This window comes from Somniosus microcephalus, chromosome 1, assembly GCF_052327205.1.
Source record: "Somniosus microcephalus isolate GS21.2 chromosome 1, FLI_Smic_1.0, whole genome shotgun sequence".
NCBI classification, from domain to species: Eukaryota; Metazoa; Chordata; class Chondrichthyes; order Squaliformes; family Somniosidae; genus Somniosus; species Somniosus microcephalus.
Genome location: NC_140987.1, coordinates 134,156,197 through 134,175,409, shown reverse-complemented (window position 1 = coordinate 134,175,409; position 19,213 = coordinate 134,156,197). Strand labels below are relative to the sequence as shown.

Sequence of the window (19,213 nt, the reverse complement as noted above, 5' to 3'; positions counted from 1 at the left end):
GAAGGCAAATGGTATGTTGGCCTTCATTGCAAGAGGATTTGAGTACAGGAGCAAGGATGTCTTACTACAGTTGTACAGGGCCTTGGTGAGTTTTGGTCACCTTACCTAAGAAAGGATATACATGCCATAGAGGGAGTGCAGCGAAGGTTCACCAGACTGATTCCTGGGATGGCAGGACTCTCGTATGAGGAGAGATTAGGTCAAATAGGCCTGTAGTCACAAGAGTTTAGAAGGAGAGGGGATCTCATTGAAACGTATACAATTTTGACAGGGCTAGACAGACTGGATGCAAGGAGGATGTTTCCCCTGGCTGGGGGGTCTAGAACGAGGGGTCACAGTCTCGGTACGGGGTAGGACATTTAGGACTGAGATGAGAAATTTCTTCATTAAGAAGGTGGTGAACCTGTGGAATTCTCTACCACAGAAGGCTGAGGAGGCCAAGTCACTGAATATATTTAAGAAGGGGATAGATAGATTTCTAGACACAAAAGGCATCAAGGGATACGGGGAGAGAGCGGGAATATGGTATTGAGATAGAGGATCAGCCATGATCATATTAAATGGCAGAGCAGGCTCGAAGGGCCGAATGGCCTGCTCCTGCTTCTATTTTCTATATTTCTAATATAGGTTAGTCAACAACTAACCTATAAGTAGGTGATGATCCCTTTAAATAGCACTGATGTGTGGGGTCCTTACTGCTCCTGAGCGCATGTTCAGCTGTGCGAGATTAAAAGAGGGTATTAGCTCCAGCATTTGAGGTCAAAAATAGCAGCATTGCCATCAAATCCGCGTTGCATATTACGGTGCATGCTCCCAGTGCAGGCGCCAATGCCCTCATCAAAATGGCATCCAGCGTGGCCCACACCAGACGTGTGCGCGCGCTGCTCGGATGCCATTTTCAGGCACCTGTATCGCACAAACAACGGGCACTACGCAACTGAATTTTTAGCCTGATGAGTTGCTCTTGTACTTCCTGTAGATAGTGCATACAGCAGCCACAGTGCCTTGGTAGTGGTGTGGGTGGTCCAGTGATTGGCCTCCAACAATCACAACCATTTTCATGACTGTCAGGTATGACTCCAGCCACTGGAGATATTTTGCTTTGACACCCCCATTGACCTGATGTTTTGCTTGTTGCTATACTCTGTTAAATGTTACCTTGATTTTAAGGGCAGCTACTCCAAACTCTCCTCCAGTATCCAGTTCTTGCATCCGTAACTGGAGAAAGGCTTTGATGAAGTCTAGAGCCAGGTGGTTTTGGTAGAATGCCAATGCTAGTTGATGGCATTATTGATTACTCCTTTTATTATTTTATTAATAATTGGGAGGAGATTGATATGGATGAAATAGCTGGGTTAGGTTAATTTAGATTTTAATGGATACAACATTCCCAGGCAGTTTTCAATGTTATCGGGTAAATGCCAATGTCATAGGTGCACTGGAACAGCTGGCTAGAGAGGTGGTTAGCTTTGGTGCCCAGGTCTTCAGCACTTCATTTAAGATGCTGCTATAGCCTTTGCTGTGTCCAGTTTACTCAGCCGCATCTTAATGTTATGTGGAGTGAACCAAATTGGCTGAACACTGGCATCTATCATGGTGGGGACCTTGGGTGGCCAAGTAGGATCATCCACTTGGCACTTTGGCTGAAGATGCCTGCAAACAATTATTAGTTTAATCTTGTAAATTTTGCACAATACTGATGATGTTCATGTCCCACATATTGCTATTTATGTGATGTGTTTGTAGTTTTTTATGACAATATATCATGGACACCCCTAATTGTCAAAAATATTGAACAACAGTTTGGGTCATAGAGTCATAGAGTTATACAGCACAGAAAGAGGCCCTTCGGCCCATCGTGTCTGCGCCGACCATCAATCCCTGTCCAGTCTAATCCCATTTTCCAGCATTTGGTCCATAGCCTTGTATGCAATGGCATTTCAAGTGCTCATCCAAATGCTTCTTGAATGTTATGAGGGTTCCTGCCTCTACCACCCTTTCAGGCAGTGAGTTCCAGATTCCAACCACCCTCTGGGTGAAAAAGTTCCTCCTCAAATCCCCTCTAAACCTCCTGCCCCTTACCTTGAATCTATGCCCCCTTGTTATTGACCCCCCTACTAAGGGGAAAAGTTCCTCTTTATCTACCCTATCTATGCCCCTCATCATTTTGTACACCTCAATCAGGTCCCCCCTCAGCCTTCTTTGCTCCAAGGAAAACAACCCCAGCCTGTTTAGTCTTTCTTCATAGCTGAGGCGCTCCATCCCAGGTAACATCCTGGTGAATCTTCTCTGCACCCTCTCCAAAGCAATCACATCCTTCCTATAGTGAGGCGACCAGAACTGCACACAGTACTCCAGCTGTGGCCTCACCAGCGTTTTGTACAGCTCCATCATAACCTCCCTGCTCTTGCCTTCATTAGCCGAGGCATAGAATATAAGTATCCCATATGCCTTTTTAACCACCTTATCTACCTGTTCCGCTGTCTTCAGGGATCTATGTACATGTACACCAAGGTCCCTCTGTACTTCCTAGGGTCCTACCACTCATTGTGTATTCCCTTGCCTTATTTGTCCGTCCAAAATGCATCACCTCGCACTTTTCAGGGTTAAATTCCATTTGCCACTTTTCCGCCCATCTGACCAACCCGTTTATATCGCCCTGTAGCCTGAGGCTTTCCTCCTCGCAATTTACCACCCCACCAATTTTCGTGTCATCTGCGAACATACTGATCATACCTTTTACATTCTCATCCAAATCATTTATGTAGATCACAAACAGCAAGGGTCCCAGCACCGATCCCTGAGGTACCCCACTGGACACAGGCTTCCAGTCACAAAAGCAACCTTCGACCATCACCCTCTGCCTCCTGCCACTCAGCCAGTTTAGGATCCAACGCACCAAGGCACCCTGGATCCCATGGGCTCTTACCTTCTTGACCAGTCTCCTATGCGGGACTTTGTCAAAAGCTTTACTGAAATCCATGTAAACCACATCCACAGCATTTCCCTCATCCACACACCTAGTCACCCCCTCGAAAAATTCAATCAGATTGGTCAGACATGATTTACCCTTGACAAAGCCATGCTGACTAACCCCGATTAATCCTTGCCTCTCCAAGTGGAGACTAATTTTGTCCCTCAGAATTTTTTCCAATAATTTCCCTACCACAGATGTCAGGCTCACTGGCCTGTAATTCCCTGGTTTATCCCTGCTACCCTTCTTGAATAATGGTACTACGTTAGCTGTTCTCCAGTCCTCTGGTACATCCCCTGTGGCCAGAGAGGTTCTGAAAATTTGTGTCAGAGCCCCTGCAATCTCCTCCTTTGCCTCACACAACAGCCTGGGATACATCTCGTCCGGGCCTGGGGATTTATCCACTTTTTGGCCTGCTAAAACTGCTAGTACCTCCTCCCTCTCGATGCTAATATGTTCAAGTATGTCACAGTCCCCTTGCCCGATTTCTATGTCTACATCGTCTTTCTCCATAGTGAACACAGATGCAAAAAAATCATTTAAAACCCCGCCTACATCATCTGGCTCTACACACAGATTGCCACTTTGGTCCCTAATGGGCCCTACCCTTTCCCTGGTTATCCTCTTGCCCTTAATATACTTATAAAACATCTTAGGATTTTCCCTTATTTTGCTCGCCAGTGTTATTTCATGGCCCCTCCTTGCCCTCCTAATTTCTTTTTTAAGTATGCCCCTGCACTTTTTATACTCCTCTAGGGCTTCCTCTGTCTTTAGTCTTTTGTAACTGCCAAAAGCCCCCCTTTTTTTCCTAATGCATTTTTGTATATCCCTTGTCATCCAAGGTTCCCTTTGCTTGTTGGTCCCACCCTTGACCTTTACAGGAACATGTTGGCGTTGTACTCTCTCTATTTCCCTTCTGAAAGTCTCCCACTGCTTTGATGTGGATTTTCCTATAAGTAGCTGCTCCCAGTCCACTTTGGCCAGATCCTGCCTTATATTAAAATCGGCCTTTCCCCAATTTAGAACCCTTATTTCCGGGCCGTCTTTGTCTTTTTCCATGACCACCTTAAATCTCACCGAATTATGGTCACTGTCGCCAAAATGCTCTCCTACTGACACTTCCACCACTTGCCCAGCTACATTCCCTAGAATTAGGTCCAGTACCGCCCCCTCTCTTGTAGGACTTTCTACATGTTGGCTCAAAAAGCTCTCCTGGATGCACTTTAAGAATTCTGCACCCTCTAAGCCTTTCACACTCTGACTATCCCAATTAATATTGGGGAAGTTGAAATCCCCCACTATTATTACCCTATTATTTTTGCACTTCTCTGAGATTTGCCTACATATCTGTTCCTCTATCTCCCCCTGACTGTTTGGGGGCCTATAGTACACTCCCAGCAAAGTGCTTGCCCCCTTTTTGTTTTTAAGTTCTACCCATATGGCCTCATTAGAGGAACCCGCTAATATATCATCCCTCCCTACAGCAGTAATTGATTCCTTAATTAATATTGCAACACCCCCTCCCCTTTTACACCCCCCTCTGTCTCCCGGAATATTGAGCTGCCAGTCCTGACCCTCCCTCAACCATGTCTCCGTGATAGCAACAATATCGTACTCCCATGTGTTCAACAACAACTTCAGTTCATCTGAGACCTCTTCTGGAGATTGTTACTGCCTGTGTTGGAAGTGAAGAAAGCAAAGCGAAATAGTGAACTTCTAAAAACTGTATTTACATTAATACAGACATAGCAACATCTATTAAATGTTTAAAAAGAAATTAACTATGTTGAAACTTTTTCACTAGGTACATTACTATAATGAAGTGCTTGCTGTATGGGAACCACTACTAGAACCATTAGAGATTGAGAACAGTGATGATTTTAGACCTTGGGAACTTGGGATCAAGGTTTGTATGTTCACCATGATGATTTTTTTTAATATTTCAATTCAGATAGGTACTGATGCAACTTTTATAAATCAAACAGACAGTTAATACTAAGAACAGAGCTTCATTCCAGCTGCCTCTAAGTTCAGGTTGACTATGAGAAAAGTTACAAATTCCTTTGACATTTTAACATTGATGTGATGTTTTGTTTTCAGCTTTGCATTGTAACACTGAAAGAATTCTAATATAGTAATAGTTTTATTGATGTAATATTAAGTATAAAATAGAAACGTAAACAAACTTTTATATAAAGCTTCAATACTTTATCTGTGGTCATTATATCACTACGCATGTTCTTTTTTTTCCTATTCCCTGTTCTATTTTAATTTTAACATTAATGTAACTTTTTTTCAGCCTATTATCTTTTCTCTATTCAGTTCTAAAACTTTGTTTACCTTTATTGATTTGCCTCCCTCATCCCATTACACATTTTGGAGGTTGGAAGATGTATCTTTTTAAGTGCTTTTACTGGTAAAAAGTCAAAAGTACAGTAATTTAACGTGCTAATTAGCGCTACACTATGTTCTGTTGACTGGCGACTAAATGTATAAGTGGAGAAGGAAAGCAACCGATTGATCAGCTATCTAATGTACTCCGCTGCAATGATTAACACTGCAGATCATCACAGGAATTCAGTAAAATTAAACTAACTTGAGCTGATTCATATGACCAAACTGACTTGTATTGATCAATACAATTGAAGGACAGGCTGCACATGAGGCCAAAACTGTTTTTTGTAATATTTGAATTGTAAATCCACATGATTGTTACAAGCAGGTTCTACTGTATAGCTTTCTTGAATTTAATCAAGTTTATTTTTTTATGTCTGCATGTGCATGCATTTGGCTACTGCTCTAGGCCCAAGATTTCCCTATATTGGATTCCAGTCCTATCCTGCCCCCTTTCATCTCCTCTTTTGCTCTCAGCCACCCATATTTCATACTCTTCCCACTTTACTTAACATGTCTTCCATGCCTTCTGTTGCCTAGGCCCTAAGCTCTGGAATTCCCTGCCTAAACCTGTCCGTCTCGCTACCTCTCTTTCCTCCTTTAAGATGCTCCTTAAAGCCTACCTCTTTAACCAAGCTTTTGGTCACCTGCCCAATTTATCCTTATGTGGATCGGAGTCAAATTTTTTAGTCTTAGAATACTCCTGTGCAGCGCCTTGGGACATTTTACTACGTTAAAGGCACTATATAAATACACGTTATTGTTATTGTTGTTGTTGTTCATTGTCCCTTATCCCTATGTGACTGCTATTCTCCTAACTCTTCTGTTGCCATACCAGGCTTGTCCCTCCTGCATGGGTCCACAACTTGCTAGGCATGCTCTGACCTAGACATCCTCTATCACACATGCTATGTTATTTGGGTTTGGTCTTCCAAAGTATCAAAGCCAACTGCTTTGTCCCCCTCTTGGTGTACTCCCCATTATAAAAAAGAGAACAGACTGGAAACCTTCAATAACACAAGGGAAGACATATTGGGCGAAAAATTGAGTCGCGCCCCCTTTGGGGCGCTAACTTCGCCCTGCTACCGAAATTGAGTGGTAGTGCCCCAAGAGGAAAGCGGGGCGCTACTGGAAGCGCCTCGCCTCCCTCTTGGGGCGCTGCGAGGGAATGGCGCTGCGGCACATCGCGCCGCGGTATTGCAGACCTTCCTCCCCTTCTTAAAGGGGAGGGACCTTCTGTAACGCGACCCGGGGCCCAGCTGGGCCCCCGGGGATCGGGAATGCTGGCAAAAGAGCCCAGCACTCGGAAGTGCTGGGCTCCTGGAGCACAGCCGGCACTCCGTGGGGGGGGCGGGTAAGGAGGCCGGGGACAACAGCGGAGGCAGGTGCTGGCAGGCGGCCAGCAACAGAAATGGCCGCCCGGCACCTCGCCTCTAAATAGCGCTGCCCCGGCCACAGGTAGGCCCACCTGACCCCGTCGGACAGAGCGTCCGGCAGTAAGTCGGGGCGCTACCAAAGATCGCGGCCGGGCGTGAGCGGGACGCTGTGCACGGCGATGACATCATCGCCAGCGGCCCAGCGCTGCGGGGTGCTAATGGTTATCGCGGGCGTTAACGGTTAGCACCGCTGCTGAATTTCGCGAGAGGCGTTGGCGGCCCTGCAACTGGGCACGAGTTGCTTTGCGCCCCGTTAGTGCCCTCTTAGGGTGCTAACGGGAGGCGCAAAGCAACCAAATTTTTCCCCCATTAGGTTTAAGGTGAACAAGCCTTCAGGCCCTTGCAGTTTGCTTCCAATGGTGTAGAGTTGACCGGGGAAATTGCAAATCCCCTCACTTTTAAAGCACATTGGAATTGGTTAATATCCCAATGGACTAGAAAGTAATTAAAAAAGGGGCAAATGATGAGCCATCAAATTATAAACGTTATGAGGCTTACCTCTATTTTGGAGCAAGTGTTGGGGACTTTGATGAGGGGTAACATATGGACAAGGACTGATTATAGAGAACCAGCATGGGTTCAGAGGGCCTAAGTTGTGTTCACCAATTTGCTGGATTTTATGGGAGGTGATCACAGATCTATTGGATGGGGTGAGGCATTGTAGGCTACCTACCTGGACTTCAGAAAGGTAGTTGACACTATCCCATCTAATAGTCTTATTTACAAGGTACATGCCTATTGAACAGATGGAATGCATTAGCCTGGAATAGTGTGTGGTTTGAAGGTAGACAACAAAGAAAGTGGGGAGGTATCGGAGTGGTTGGCAGTGGAGTTTCACAAGGGCTCGTGTTGGAATACTGTTTATAATTTTTGGGCAGAATGTAGTCCAACATGTCCAAGTTTGCAGATGAGACCAAATTGGGTGCAGTGGTCAATGCTGCTGAAATATGTGCAATAATCCAAAGAAATCTGGATAGATTAGGTCAATGAGAGAGAAGGTTCAACACAGGTAAGTATAAGGTCATGAGAGGTCATAGAAGGTTTGGAAGAACAGGCCAGATGGACCAGTGGTCTTCCGTCCAAAACATACTACGTTACTATATACAGGTTGAGCGTCCTAAATCTGTCAACCTCGGGACCGAGGCCGAGCTGGTTTTCGTGTTTTTCCAGATTTCAGAATGTGTTTCTGATGTCCGAAGTCCGGAAATATCGCAACCTGGGTTTGGGTGATTCCGGACTTCGGACATCAGAAACACATTCCGAGTCCGGAAATGCCTGGGCCCAGGTTGCGGTTTGTCCGGATTCCGGAACATTTTACGGATTCCGGACGACCCTGCCACCAATCGTTCTGGAGTCCGGATTCTGGAACTTTGGATTTTGGACGCTCAACCTGTATTCCATTTTCGAGATAAACTTCTAACTTTTTTTCCAACCTGCTTTTCATTTACGCCTAGCCCCCATTGGTCCTCTTAGTGAGTCTCTCACTATTGGTGCACAGCGGATTATCCTATTAAATGTCCACTTCCTTGTGAACAAGAGGATTTATATCCAGAATCTCATCCTGGGTGAATCGATTTGCATCCTGTACCTGCTGAAACCTAATTTACTGATGGTGACTCCTTTCCTATCAATGAGGCCATCCTGTCCACCTGAATGTTGCATGCAAACCACTAAGGCAGTATCGTAGTGCTCATCTCAAGGTCACTTACTCCACCAGCTTCTTCTCCACATTTGAGCATGTCACCCTCTAGCATCCCTCCCAACTTACCTCATTGTCTGCTACCTTTCCACACACCCCGATAATCCTTATTCAGTCAATCTCAGTAACTTCAACGTACATCTTAATTCTCTCTACAAGCTCTCCTTTTAATTTGCTGCCCTCCTATCCTCACTCGACCTCACCCTCCACTCTCTCACCCAAATCCCCTGCCAGCCCTAGATCTTATCATTATGTAAGACTTCAGTTACTCCCAAGACCATCTCTGATTGCTACCTTATTTCTCTTACAATCCGCATCTTCCTGCCTGCCTCCAACTTTTTCGCTATCACCAACCTAGTTATAATCACCGTTATTATGAGGGGCATAGATAGGGTAGATAGAAAGGAACCTTTCCCCTTAGTAGAGGGGTCAATAACCAGGGGGCATAGTTTCAAGGTAAGGGGCAGGAGGTTTAGAGGGGATTTGAGGAAAAACTTTTTCACCCAGAGGGTGGTTGGAATCTGGAACTCTTATGACCCTGGGTGCCCTTTCCCTGACGTGTTGAGCCATTTAGTTAGTCCTGAAGCACTTTTACCATTTTGTTTAGGTGCAAAAGGCAGTTCATCTTTACAAACTGAAGACTGCCATTTGGGAATTCTTTTTAATGTTAATTTTTTTTCAGAAGGTGGTTGCGCTGTAAAGGCTATAAACTGCCTATTTTTACATGATTTTAACTTTTTTCATTTCAGAAGGCAGTTCCCCTTTAAGAGACTGAACTGCTTTCTAAAATGACAACCTTGCTTTAACAGAAGGCTGTTCTTGCTGCAATGACGCTATGCCCACGCTACTTGGGGCATCCAACGGGACAAACGCCACCAGAATGGTGTTGCACGGTGAGTTTAGCACTGGGCTAATGGTAATTAGCCACGTGCGCCACCATTTTTGGGGGTCATTAACACCGACCTGCTGTGGCACCGGCAGATTTTTAGCGCTATCCTTTTTAGCCCTAAAATTTTTAAGAAACACTAATTGCACAGAGAGGATTAAAAGTCTGTATGAACAGGGGATAGCATGGGAGGTCGAACATGCACAGAATATTATTAAATATTGCAGCCATAGGCCTAACAGAACAATTCAAGCTCTAAATTTTTGGTGCTATTGCAAGATGAGTTAAGTGAATACATTGGTAAGTTTTAAGTTTTTTTCCCAAAATTGTTGATTTAAGTTGTAAATGTTACTTTCAAGGATACATAATTAGATGGCGCTGCAAATTAGAGGCTGAAAGAACTTTATTTAAAACAAGATTTCAGCATTGTGAATGATTGATTGCTTTTTTGTGACTAAGAATTTTTAGGGAGTTAGTGAAATAAGACTTGGGCCTCGATTTTAACTGACCCGTGGAGTCGGGATTGGAGGCGTGCGGAGTGGGGGGGGTTAAAGTCCCGAATTCGGGGGTCCCGACACCATCCCGCCCCCAACCCGCCTCCATGTAAGTTTCAAAGGAGGCGGGTACCCGCCCCGCACTGGGACCCGCCTACCCGAGGCGGGAAGGGATTAGTGACAATTTAACTGCCTGTTAACAGGTAGTTAACAGGCAATTTTTAGCCTATTCCTTGAAGTGTGGGATTCCCGATGGCTCCAAACCATGCCAAGTTAGAGGAGTCGGGCCGTCGGGTTGAAGGACTTGGAGGGGTCGAGATGTCGGTGTTCAGGTGAGTGATGGGTGCATGAGTGCAAAGGTAAGTGTGTTTGGTGTGTCTAAAGTGTGTAAAGAAGTTTAAATTACCTGTACTTACCTTTTCAGCCTTCCTTCCTCTAGGTTTCGGAAGTCCATTATCTAACCGGCACAGAAAGCAGAACGGGTGCGAACTGTCAAAAGTGACAGCCTGCAGCTTTCTGTGCCGGAGAGATTTCTAACTGAGTCTGTGTAGAAGGACTCAGGTTAGAAGTAAGATTGTCAGTGTTTGACAGCTTCAAACAGCTGTGAAACGCTGATATTTCATCTGTCAAAACGTCTTGACAGATGAAATTTCAGTCTGTGACATCACCTGTTGCTGGGTGGCCCTTAATTGGCCTGCTGAGCCCGCTGGGCGGGCTCAACAAGGTCAATCAAGTTAAAATTACGTGGATTGGCCGCATCTCGATGGAGGCGGGACTACAACCCTGAAAGTTGTATTCCCGCCTCCTTCCCAACTTCTGAATGAAAATCACCCCCTTGGTGTTTTTGATTAGTTGCTTTTTAGTGAATGCGAAATTTGAGAGATGCTTCCTCTGAATTTTGAGCCAACTAACATGTTCTGCACTACAGATAAATCAGAAGCCTTTCCACCTACCTGTTGTTCTGTGCTACAAAATACTTAATTACCAATTAAGCCAAATCATCGGAACAGGAGTAGGCCAATTGAACTCCTCCCGCCATTCAATTAGATCATGGCTGATCCGTATCTTAACATCATCTACCCACCTTGGTTCTGCAACCCTTAATACCCTTGCCTAAGAAAAATCCATCAATCTCAGTTTTTAAATTTTCAGTTGACTTATCCTCAGCAACTTCTTGGGGGAGAGAGTTCCTGATTTCCACTGCCCTTTGTGTGAAGAAGTGCTTCCTGCCATCACCCCTGAATGGCCTAGCTTTAATTTTAAGGTTATGCCCCCTTTTTCTGGACTCCCCCACCAGAGGAAATAGTTTTTCTATGTCTTTCCTATCAAATCCTTTAATCTTTTAAACACTTCAACCTGCCAAATATTTATGCTGTTTGGTAGATATGTTAATAACCAACCTGCACACGTCTTTATCACACCAGGTAAAAAAGAAGGCTGTCAAAACAATGGCAGAAACAGAAAATGAGGAGGAAAAAATCCATACCCCTGCATATAAAACAGTTATTCACATCTCTTCAAAAGACCAACTCAACATTACAATGTCAAAATGTGGTTTGACCATGCTTAACAATTTAGCAACGGTAAGAAATCTGTTTTTAAAAACCAGCAGATCTCCAATAGTATTTTGTTCATGACAGGAGCGTTACACGATATGGAAAATGTAGTATTCTGTTGTTAAATTGGTGATGTGTTTTAAGGTGGCTCATTCCTTTAAGGAAATAAAGTCGAAATGCTGTAAATCAATGCAAGCCCAAGATCATAAGGCATAACTGCTGGGATTCTGTGTTGTGGCATTTTGGTCCCTCGATCTTCACATAAACCTATTCCTGATGAGAGGTCAACAAATTGGATATTGGAGAGTAATTTACTGCTATCGTAGGGACTAGCGAAGAAGGTTTAGAACTAATTATGCCTCTGCAAAGAACATGACTTATTGCAACATGCTTGGCATTTTGTGGAAGCCTTTTTAATCCGCGACCTCAAGTATTTTTTGTCTTTTGGAGTCAAGATGATCGGCATCTATTTATGGGCAACATTGGCTAGCTTGGGGTTGTGGCCTTCTTAGACAGATAGCTGGCGCCAGTGACACCTCAATAGCTTTTTGGGGAGCAGCATAGCTCAACAAAAAAAAATGCAGTTGATAGTTATTGACCAACCAGTGACTGTTCTCCCCACTCCCCCATCCGTGGGAGGGAAAGTAAGTAGGCTTCTTTGGGATCAAGTTGGCTGAAGGGCGACCTGCCTGACGATAAAAGATTGGAACTGAGTTAATCATCTGGCAGATTTGGCAATGCATTACTTGAGCTAGGCAGGTTTACAATGTTCTAGGATACGATTGATCATTAAGATCTTTAGCTGCCTCATCAATGACCTTCTCTCCATCATAAGGTCAGAAGTGGGGATGTTCGCTGATGACTACAGTGTTCAGTTCCATTTGCAACTCCTCAAATAATGAAGTAGTTCATGCTCGCATTGCAGCAAGACCTGGACGACATTCAGGCTTAGGCTGATAGGTGGCAGGTAACATTCGCGCCACGGAAGTGCCAGGCAATGACTAGCTCCAACAAGCGAGCATCTAACCACCGCCCCTTGACATTCAACGGCATTACCATCGCCGAATCCCCCACCATCAATATCCTGGGGGGTCACCATTGACCAGAAACTTAACTGGACCAGCCACATAAATTTTGTGGCAACAAGAGCAGGTCAGAGGCTGGGTATTCTGCGGCAAGTGTCTCACCTCCTGACTCCCCAAAGCCTTTCGACCATCTACAAGGCACAAGTCAAGAGTGTGATGGAAAATTCTCCACTTGCCTGGATGAGTGCAGCTCCAACAACACTCAAGAAGCTCAACACCATCCAAGACAAAGCAACCTGCTTGATTGGCACCCCATTCACCACCTTAAACATTCACTCCCTCCACCACTGGCGTACCGTGGCTGCAGTGTGTACCATCTACAAGATGCACTGCAGCAACTCGCGAAGGCTTCTTCGGCAGCACCTTCCAAACCCATGACCTTTACCACCTAGAAGGACAAGGGTAGCAGGTGCATGGGAACACCACCACCTCCAATTCTCCTCCAAGTCACACACCATCTTGACTTGGAAGTATATTGCCGTTCCTTCATCGTCGCTGGGTCAAAATCCTGGAACCCCCCCCCCCGAACAGCACTGAAGGAGTACCTTCACCACACTGACTGCAGCGGTTCAAGAAGACAGCTCACCACTACCTTCTCAAGGGTAACTAGGGATGGGTAATGACATGAATCTTGTCATTCATGAGGAAATGACTTATGAAATAATACTGGGCAGCCTGCTGGTGGCGCTGTCCAGGGAGAATATAAATACTCGGGCATGGGCCCAGCTTGCTCAGGACATTCTTTTACAGGAATTAATGAAGGACACAACTAGATCTCCATATTGTAAAACAGTTGATTAAAGCTTTGCTTAATGCTTAGACCAAGTGCCTAGTAGTTTTCTTACATCAGGTAATAAATACTAGCCTTGCCAGTGACGCAATAGTACCCCACAGGCTGATTTCTGAAGGACACAGCTGCCAGATGGTGAAGGAACCAATATAAGGAAGTAGTCTACTTGACCTTGTCATCACCAACCTACCTATCACAAACACATCTGTCCACACTAACATTGGTATAAATAGCCAGCACATAGTCCTTGTCAAGAAAAGATCTGAGCTTTGCTGTGAGGACGCCCTTCATTGTGTAGTGTGGCACTACCACCGTGCTAAGTGGAACACACCAAGGACAGATCTAGCAGCCCAAAACTGAGCATTCATGAGACAGTGTAGACCATTAACAGCAGCAGAATTGCATACCACCACAATATGTAATCTCATGGCCCAGCACATCTCTTACTCTTTGATCATCATCAAATCAGGAGGCCAACCTTGGTTAAATGGGGAGTTCAGAAGGGCATGCCAAGAACAGCACCAGGCATAACTTAGAATAGAATACAAACCAATGAAGCTACTAAAAAGGGCCATCTGTATGCTAAACACCAAAAGCATCAGGCGATATAAAGAACTAACTGGTCTCACAAATAACTTAGAGTAAATCTCTATAGACCCACCACATCCAGCTGAGAACAATAGTGGACAACCAGGCAACTAGCAAGAGACAGCGGCTCCATGTATATCTTCATCCTTAAACATGGTGAAGCTCAGCATGCAAATGCGAGAGACAGGAATAGGAGGATAGAACAGATGAATGTGTGGCTGGAGAGATGGGCCCAGAAATTCGGGTTGGAGGCTTCCCGCGGGCGCAAGCCCCCGACCTGCACTTACATAGCGTGCCTGCCGTTGTGCTGTGGGCCCGCGTGGAATTCTAATCCTGGGCCTGCTCCAGCTGCCGCTGTGCAGGGCACAACTAGTTTGCAGCATCCATGGGAAGTGCTGGTTTCACGCATGCATTGCGCGCGCACTGGAAACCGGAACTTCCAGTGCGCGCGTATCCCAGGGGCACAACTAGTTTGCAGCATCCATGGGATCACATGGGCCATGGGGAGCCAATCGGAGCAGGGAATCTCCATTCATAGATTTGACAGGAAGAATAGAGATCAACCCCAAAACCTAAGTAAAACTTCAAATAATTTTTTTTTAAAACATCACATTTTTAAAATAACTATAAATTAAAGTTTTTAGCAGGACTAAAAATAAACTTACCTTTCTTTAAAGTATTTTAAAATGATAAACCTGTGGAAAAAATGTTTTAATTTTACTTACTTCACCTCTTACCTTGTTAAAAGCAGGCCTTGCGCCTGCTTTTTCCACGTGCAGCTACTAGGGACTTACCCGCACTGAAAAACCTGTGAAAAAAGCAGAAGTTTCAGGTCTGCGCGCTGCCTCTCCGGCGCACGCGTTTGACCTTCGAACACCTTCCTTCAAGAGACGGAAGTTCCGGTTTCCAGTGCGCGCGCAATACATGTGCGAAACCAGCACTTCCGTTGGACCTACGGGTGAGTACACAGCGCATACTCACCCGTGGGGACCTGAATTTCTGGGCCATGGTGCAGGAGGGAGGGCTTTAGATTCCTGAGGCATTGGGACCATTTCTGGGGAAGGTGGGACCTGTACAAACCGGACGGGTTACATCTCAACAGAGCCGGGACGAATATTCTCACGGGGAGGTTTGCTAGTGCTGTTGGGGAATGTTTAAACTAGCTTAGCGGGGGGATGGGCACCAGCATATAGGAGTGGAGGGGAGGAATGGGGTGCATGGAAGAATGTGTGTGTTGGATGGTAATGAAGGGCAAGGTAGTGCTGGAGGCCGAAGTAGTACCATATTAAATAGGAGTAGATTAAGAAAGACTACGAAAAATTCAAAAATGGGTTTAGAATGCACAGTGTGGTGAATAAGGTTGGTGAGCTACAAGCATAATTAGCCATGTGGCAATAACGGAAACGTGGCTTAAAAACGTTGAGAACTAGGCACTTAATATTCAAGGATACAAGGTGTTCAGAAAAGATAGGGGAGGAAAAAAGGGAGGTGTGGTGGCAGTGCTGATTAAGGAAGACATTGTAGTGTTGGAAAGGGAGGATGTTCTTGAGGGGACTGACAGAATCCATTTGGTTAGAGCTGAGGAGCAAAAAGGGTTTGATCACGCTATTGGGGGTATTCTACAGGCCTCCAAATAGTGAGAGGGAGGTAGAGGAGCAAATCTGCAGGGAAATTGCAGAGACATGCAAGAGCTATAGTGATATTGTGGGACTTTAATTACCCAAATATCAATTGGGATAATGCTAGGGTAAAGGGAAAGGAGGTGGAGGAATTTCTGAAATGTGTTCAGGAGAATTTCCTTGACCAGTATGTTCTTGGCCCAACTAGGAAGGAGGCATGCTGGGTCTGGTGCTGGGGAATAAGGCGGGCCAGGTCGACCAAGTGTCTGTGGGAGAACACATGATCATCGTATCATAAGATTTAGATCAGCAATGGAGAGGAGCAAGGAACAATCTAGAGTGGAACTTCTAAACTGGAGTAGGGCTAACTTCAATGGGATGCGAAAGAATCTAGCCAGGGTAAAATAGAACCAAAGACTGACAGGAAAAACTGTAATGGAACAATTGGTGATCTTTAAGGAGGAGATGTTCCAAGTACAGGCTAGGTACATTCCAACAAGAGGGAAGGGTAAGGGAACCAAAGCAAGGGCTCCTTCGATGACAAGGGAGATAGAGAAGATGATGAAACAAAAGAAGAGGGTGTATGATGAATGTCAGGTGGCTTCTTCAAGGGAGAACCAGACCAAATACAATAAGTTGAGAGGGGAAGTGAAGATGAAAATAAGATTGGCAAAGAGAGACTATGAGAGTAGAATGGCAGTTAACATAAAAGGGAACCCAAAAATCCTCTATCAGCTTGTAAACAGTAAGCGGGTAGTAAGAGGCCGGGTGGGGCCCATTAGGGACAAAGAAGGTGATATATGCTTGGAGATGCAGGGCAAGGCTAGAATACTCAAATCAGTACTTTGTATCGGTGTTTAGTAAGGAGGTTGATGCTGAGAAAGTATTGGTAGCAATGGAAGGGGTGAAAATTGATAGACAGGATGTACTAGAAAGACTGGGTATGCTTAGAGTGGATAAGTCGCCTGGTCCAGATGGCTTGCATCCCAGGTTGCTAAGGGAATTGGGGCAGGAGATAGCAGAAGGGCTTGCCATAATTTTCCAATCTTCCCTAGATGCAGGGAAGTGCCTGAGGATTGGAAAGTGGCAAATGTGACACCATTGTTCAAGAAAGGGTGTAAGGATAATCCTAGTAACTAGGATTATTCTCACTCAGGCCAACATCCCCAGCATCGAAGCTTTGATCACGCTCGATCAGCTCCGATGGATGGGTCACATCGTCCGCATGCCCAAGACGAGACTCCCAAAACAAGCGCTCTACTCAGAGCTCTGACACGGCAAGAGAGTGCCAGGTGGGCAGCGGAAACGCTTCAAGGACACCCTCAAAGCCTCCTTGAAAAAGAGCAACATCCCCACCGACACCTGGGAATCCCTGGCCCAAGACCGCACAAAGTGGAGGAGAAGCATTCGGGAAGGCGCCGAGTACCTTGAGTCACTTCGCCGGGAGCAAGCGCAAGGAGTGCACGCCAACCCAAGCACCCCACCCACCCGCCCCTTCAACCACCGTCTGCCTCACCTGTGACAGAGACTGTAGGTCCCGCATTGGACTCATCAGTCACCTGAGAACTCATTTTTAGTGTGGAAGCAAGTCATCCTCGGTTCCGAGGGACTGCCTAAGATAAGAAGAGTAACTACAGGCCAGTCAGTTTAACATCAGTGGTGGGTAAAGTTTTAGAAACAATAATCAAGGAAAAAATTAACGGGCACTTGGAGAGGTTTAAGCTAATTAAAGAGGGCCATGAGTGATTTGTAAAAGGCAGATCGTGTTTGACTAATTTAATTGAATTTTTTGATGAAGTAACAGGGATGATTGATGAAGGGAAAGCAATGGATGTTGTCTGCATGGATTTTAGGGAAGCGTTTGACAAAGTACCACATAGAAGGCTGGTTAACAAAATTGAGGCTCATGGAATAGGTGGGTCAGTGGCAGCTTGGATAAGGGATTGGCTTAAGGACAGAAAACAGCGAGTTGTGGTGAATGGCTTCTTTTCAGACTGGAGGATGGTAGACAGTGGTGTTCCCCAAGGGTCAGTGCTGGGGCCACTGCTTTTTTTGATATATATAAATGACCTGGATATTGGAATACAGAGTAGAATTTCTAAATTTGCTGATGACACCAAACTTGGGGGTGTGGCAAACAGTGAGGATGCCAATCGACTGCAACAGGACATAGAAAGGCTAGCAGAATGGGCAGACAAGTGGCAGATGGAATTTAATACAGAGAAGTGTGAGGTGATGCATTTTGGCAGAGGGAGCAGGGAGAGGCGGTATACACTTATTGGCACAGGTTTAAAGAGTGTGCAGGGACAGAGGGACCTGGGAGTTAACGTGCATAGGTCCCTGAGGGTGGCAGGACATATTGAGAGAGCGGTTAACAAAGCATATGGGATCTTGGACTTCATAAATAGAGGTATTGAGTACAAAAGTAGAGAAGTTATGCTGAACCTTTATAAAGCGCTGGTTAGGCCACAAGTGGAGTATTGCATCCAGTTCTGGTTACCACACTTTAGGAAGGATGTGAAGGCACTTGAGAGGATGCAGAGGAGATTTACCAAAATGGTTCCAGGGATGGGGGATCTTAGCTACAAGGACAGGTTGGAGAAGCTGGATTTGTTTTCATTAAAGCAAAGGAGGTTGAGGGGTGATTTGATAGAGGTGTACAAGATTATGACGGGTTTGAATAGGCTCGATGGGGAAAGGCTATTCCCACTAGTTGATGGTACAAGGACTAGGGGACACAGATTTAAGGTTTTGGGCAAGAGATACAGGGGGGATGTGAGGAAAAACTTTTTTACACAGCGAGTGGTGAGGACCTGGAACTCGCTGCCGACGGAAGTGGTGGAAGCGGCGACACTCAATATTTTCAAGGGGTGACTGGATAGGCACTTGAGGGAAATAAACTTGCAAGGCTATGGGGATAGAACGGGGGAATGGGACTGACTGGATTGCTCTACAGAGAGACGGACTTCTGTGCCGTTACGACTCTAGGACTTTATGACCTCTTCCCCTAGCAGAGAGGTCAATAACCAGGGGGCATAAATTTAAAGTAATTGGTAGAAGGATTAGAGGGGAGTTCAGGAGAACTGTTTTCACCCAGAGGGTGCTGGGGGTCTGGAACTCGCTGCCTGAAAGGGTGGTAGAGGTAGAAACGCTCATCACATTTTAAAAAGTACTTGGATATGCAATTGAAGTGCTGCAACCTACAAGGCTAAGGACCAAGAGCTGGAAAGTGGGATTAGGCTGAAGAGCTCTTTTTCAGCCGGCACGGACACGGGTCGAATGGCCTCCTTCTGTGCCATACATTTCTATGATTCTATGCTGATTTATATCTTGCATTTCACTTTCTAGGCATTTGCTGAAGCTGCTGGTCAAACTAGTGACATTTTTCAGAAAGACCAAGCACCTTTTGCAGTAAAGAATTCCCTTGGACTTGCTGCTACAATTTATCCCAGTGATTCGTTTATCGTCATTGATAAAAATCCCCCAAAATTGACTTACGAACTTAAAGATGGCGAAGTTCTCAATATGGATTACCCACGAACGAAGAGTGAAAAGGAGCAGCTGTCAAACCTGACTAATGCGAACAGCAAATTGTTTTATATTTCACTGAGTAAGTGCATTCTATTCCTGTAAAGAAACTATTAAGGGGGTAAATGAAAGTTAATTATTTCTTTAATTGTGAAATGCCCACC

At 45.3% G+C, this 19,213-nt stretch overlaps 1 protein-coding gene across 6 annotated transcripts in view; it reads left to right on the top strand.

The window, feature by feature from the left end:
- The window catches only part of vps13a (vacuolar protein sorting 13 homolog A), a 631,135-nt gene that overhangs the window by 392,452 nt on the left and 219,470 nt on the right, over positions 1-19,213 (top strand). For all 6 annotated transcript variants that reach the window (XM_085985825.1, XM_085985842.1, XM_085985834.1 and 3 more), the window contains 3 exons: positions 4,779-4,880; positions 11,308-11,466; positions 18,870-19,131. In XM_085985825.1, the coding sequence (XP_085841951.1) occupies positions 4,779-4,880; positions 11,308-11,466; positions 18,870-19,131 (523 nt within the window). The remainder of the gene's footprint in view (positions 1-4,778; positions 4,881-11,307; positions 11,467-18,869; positions 19,132-19,213) is intronic.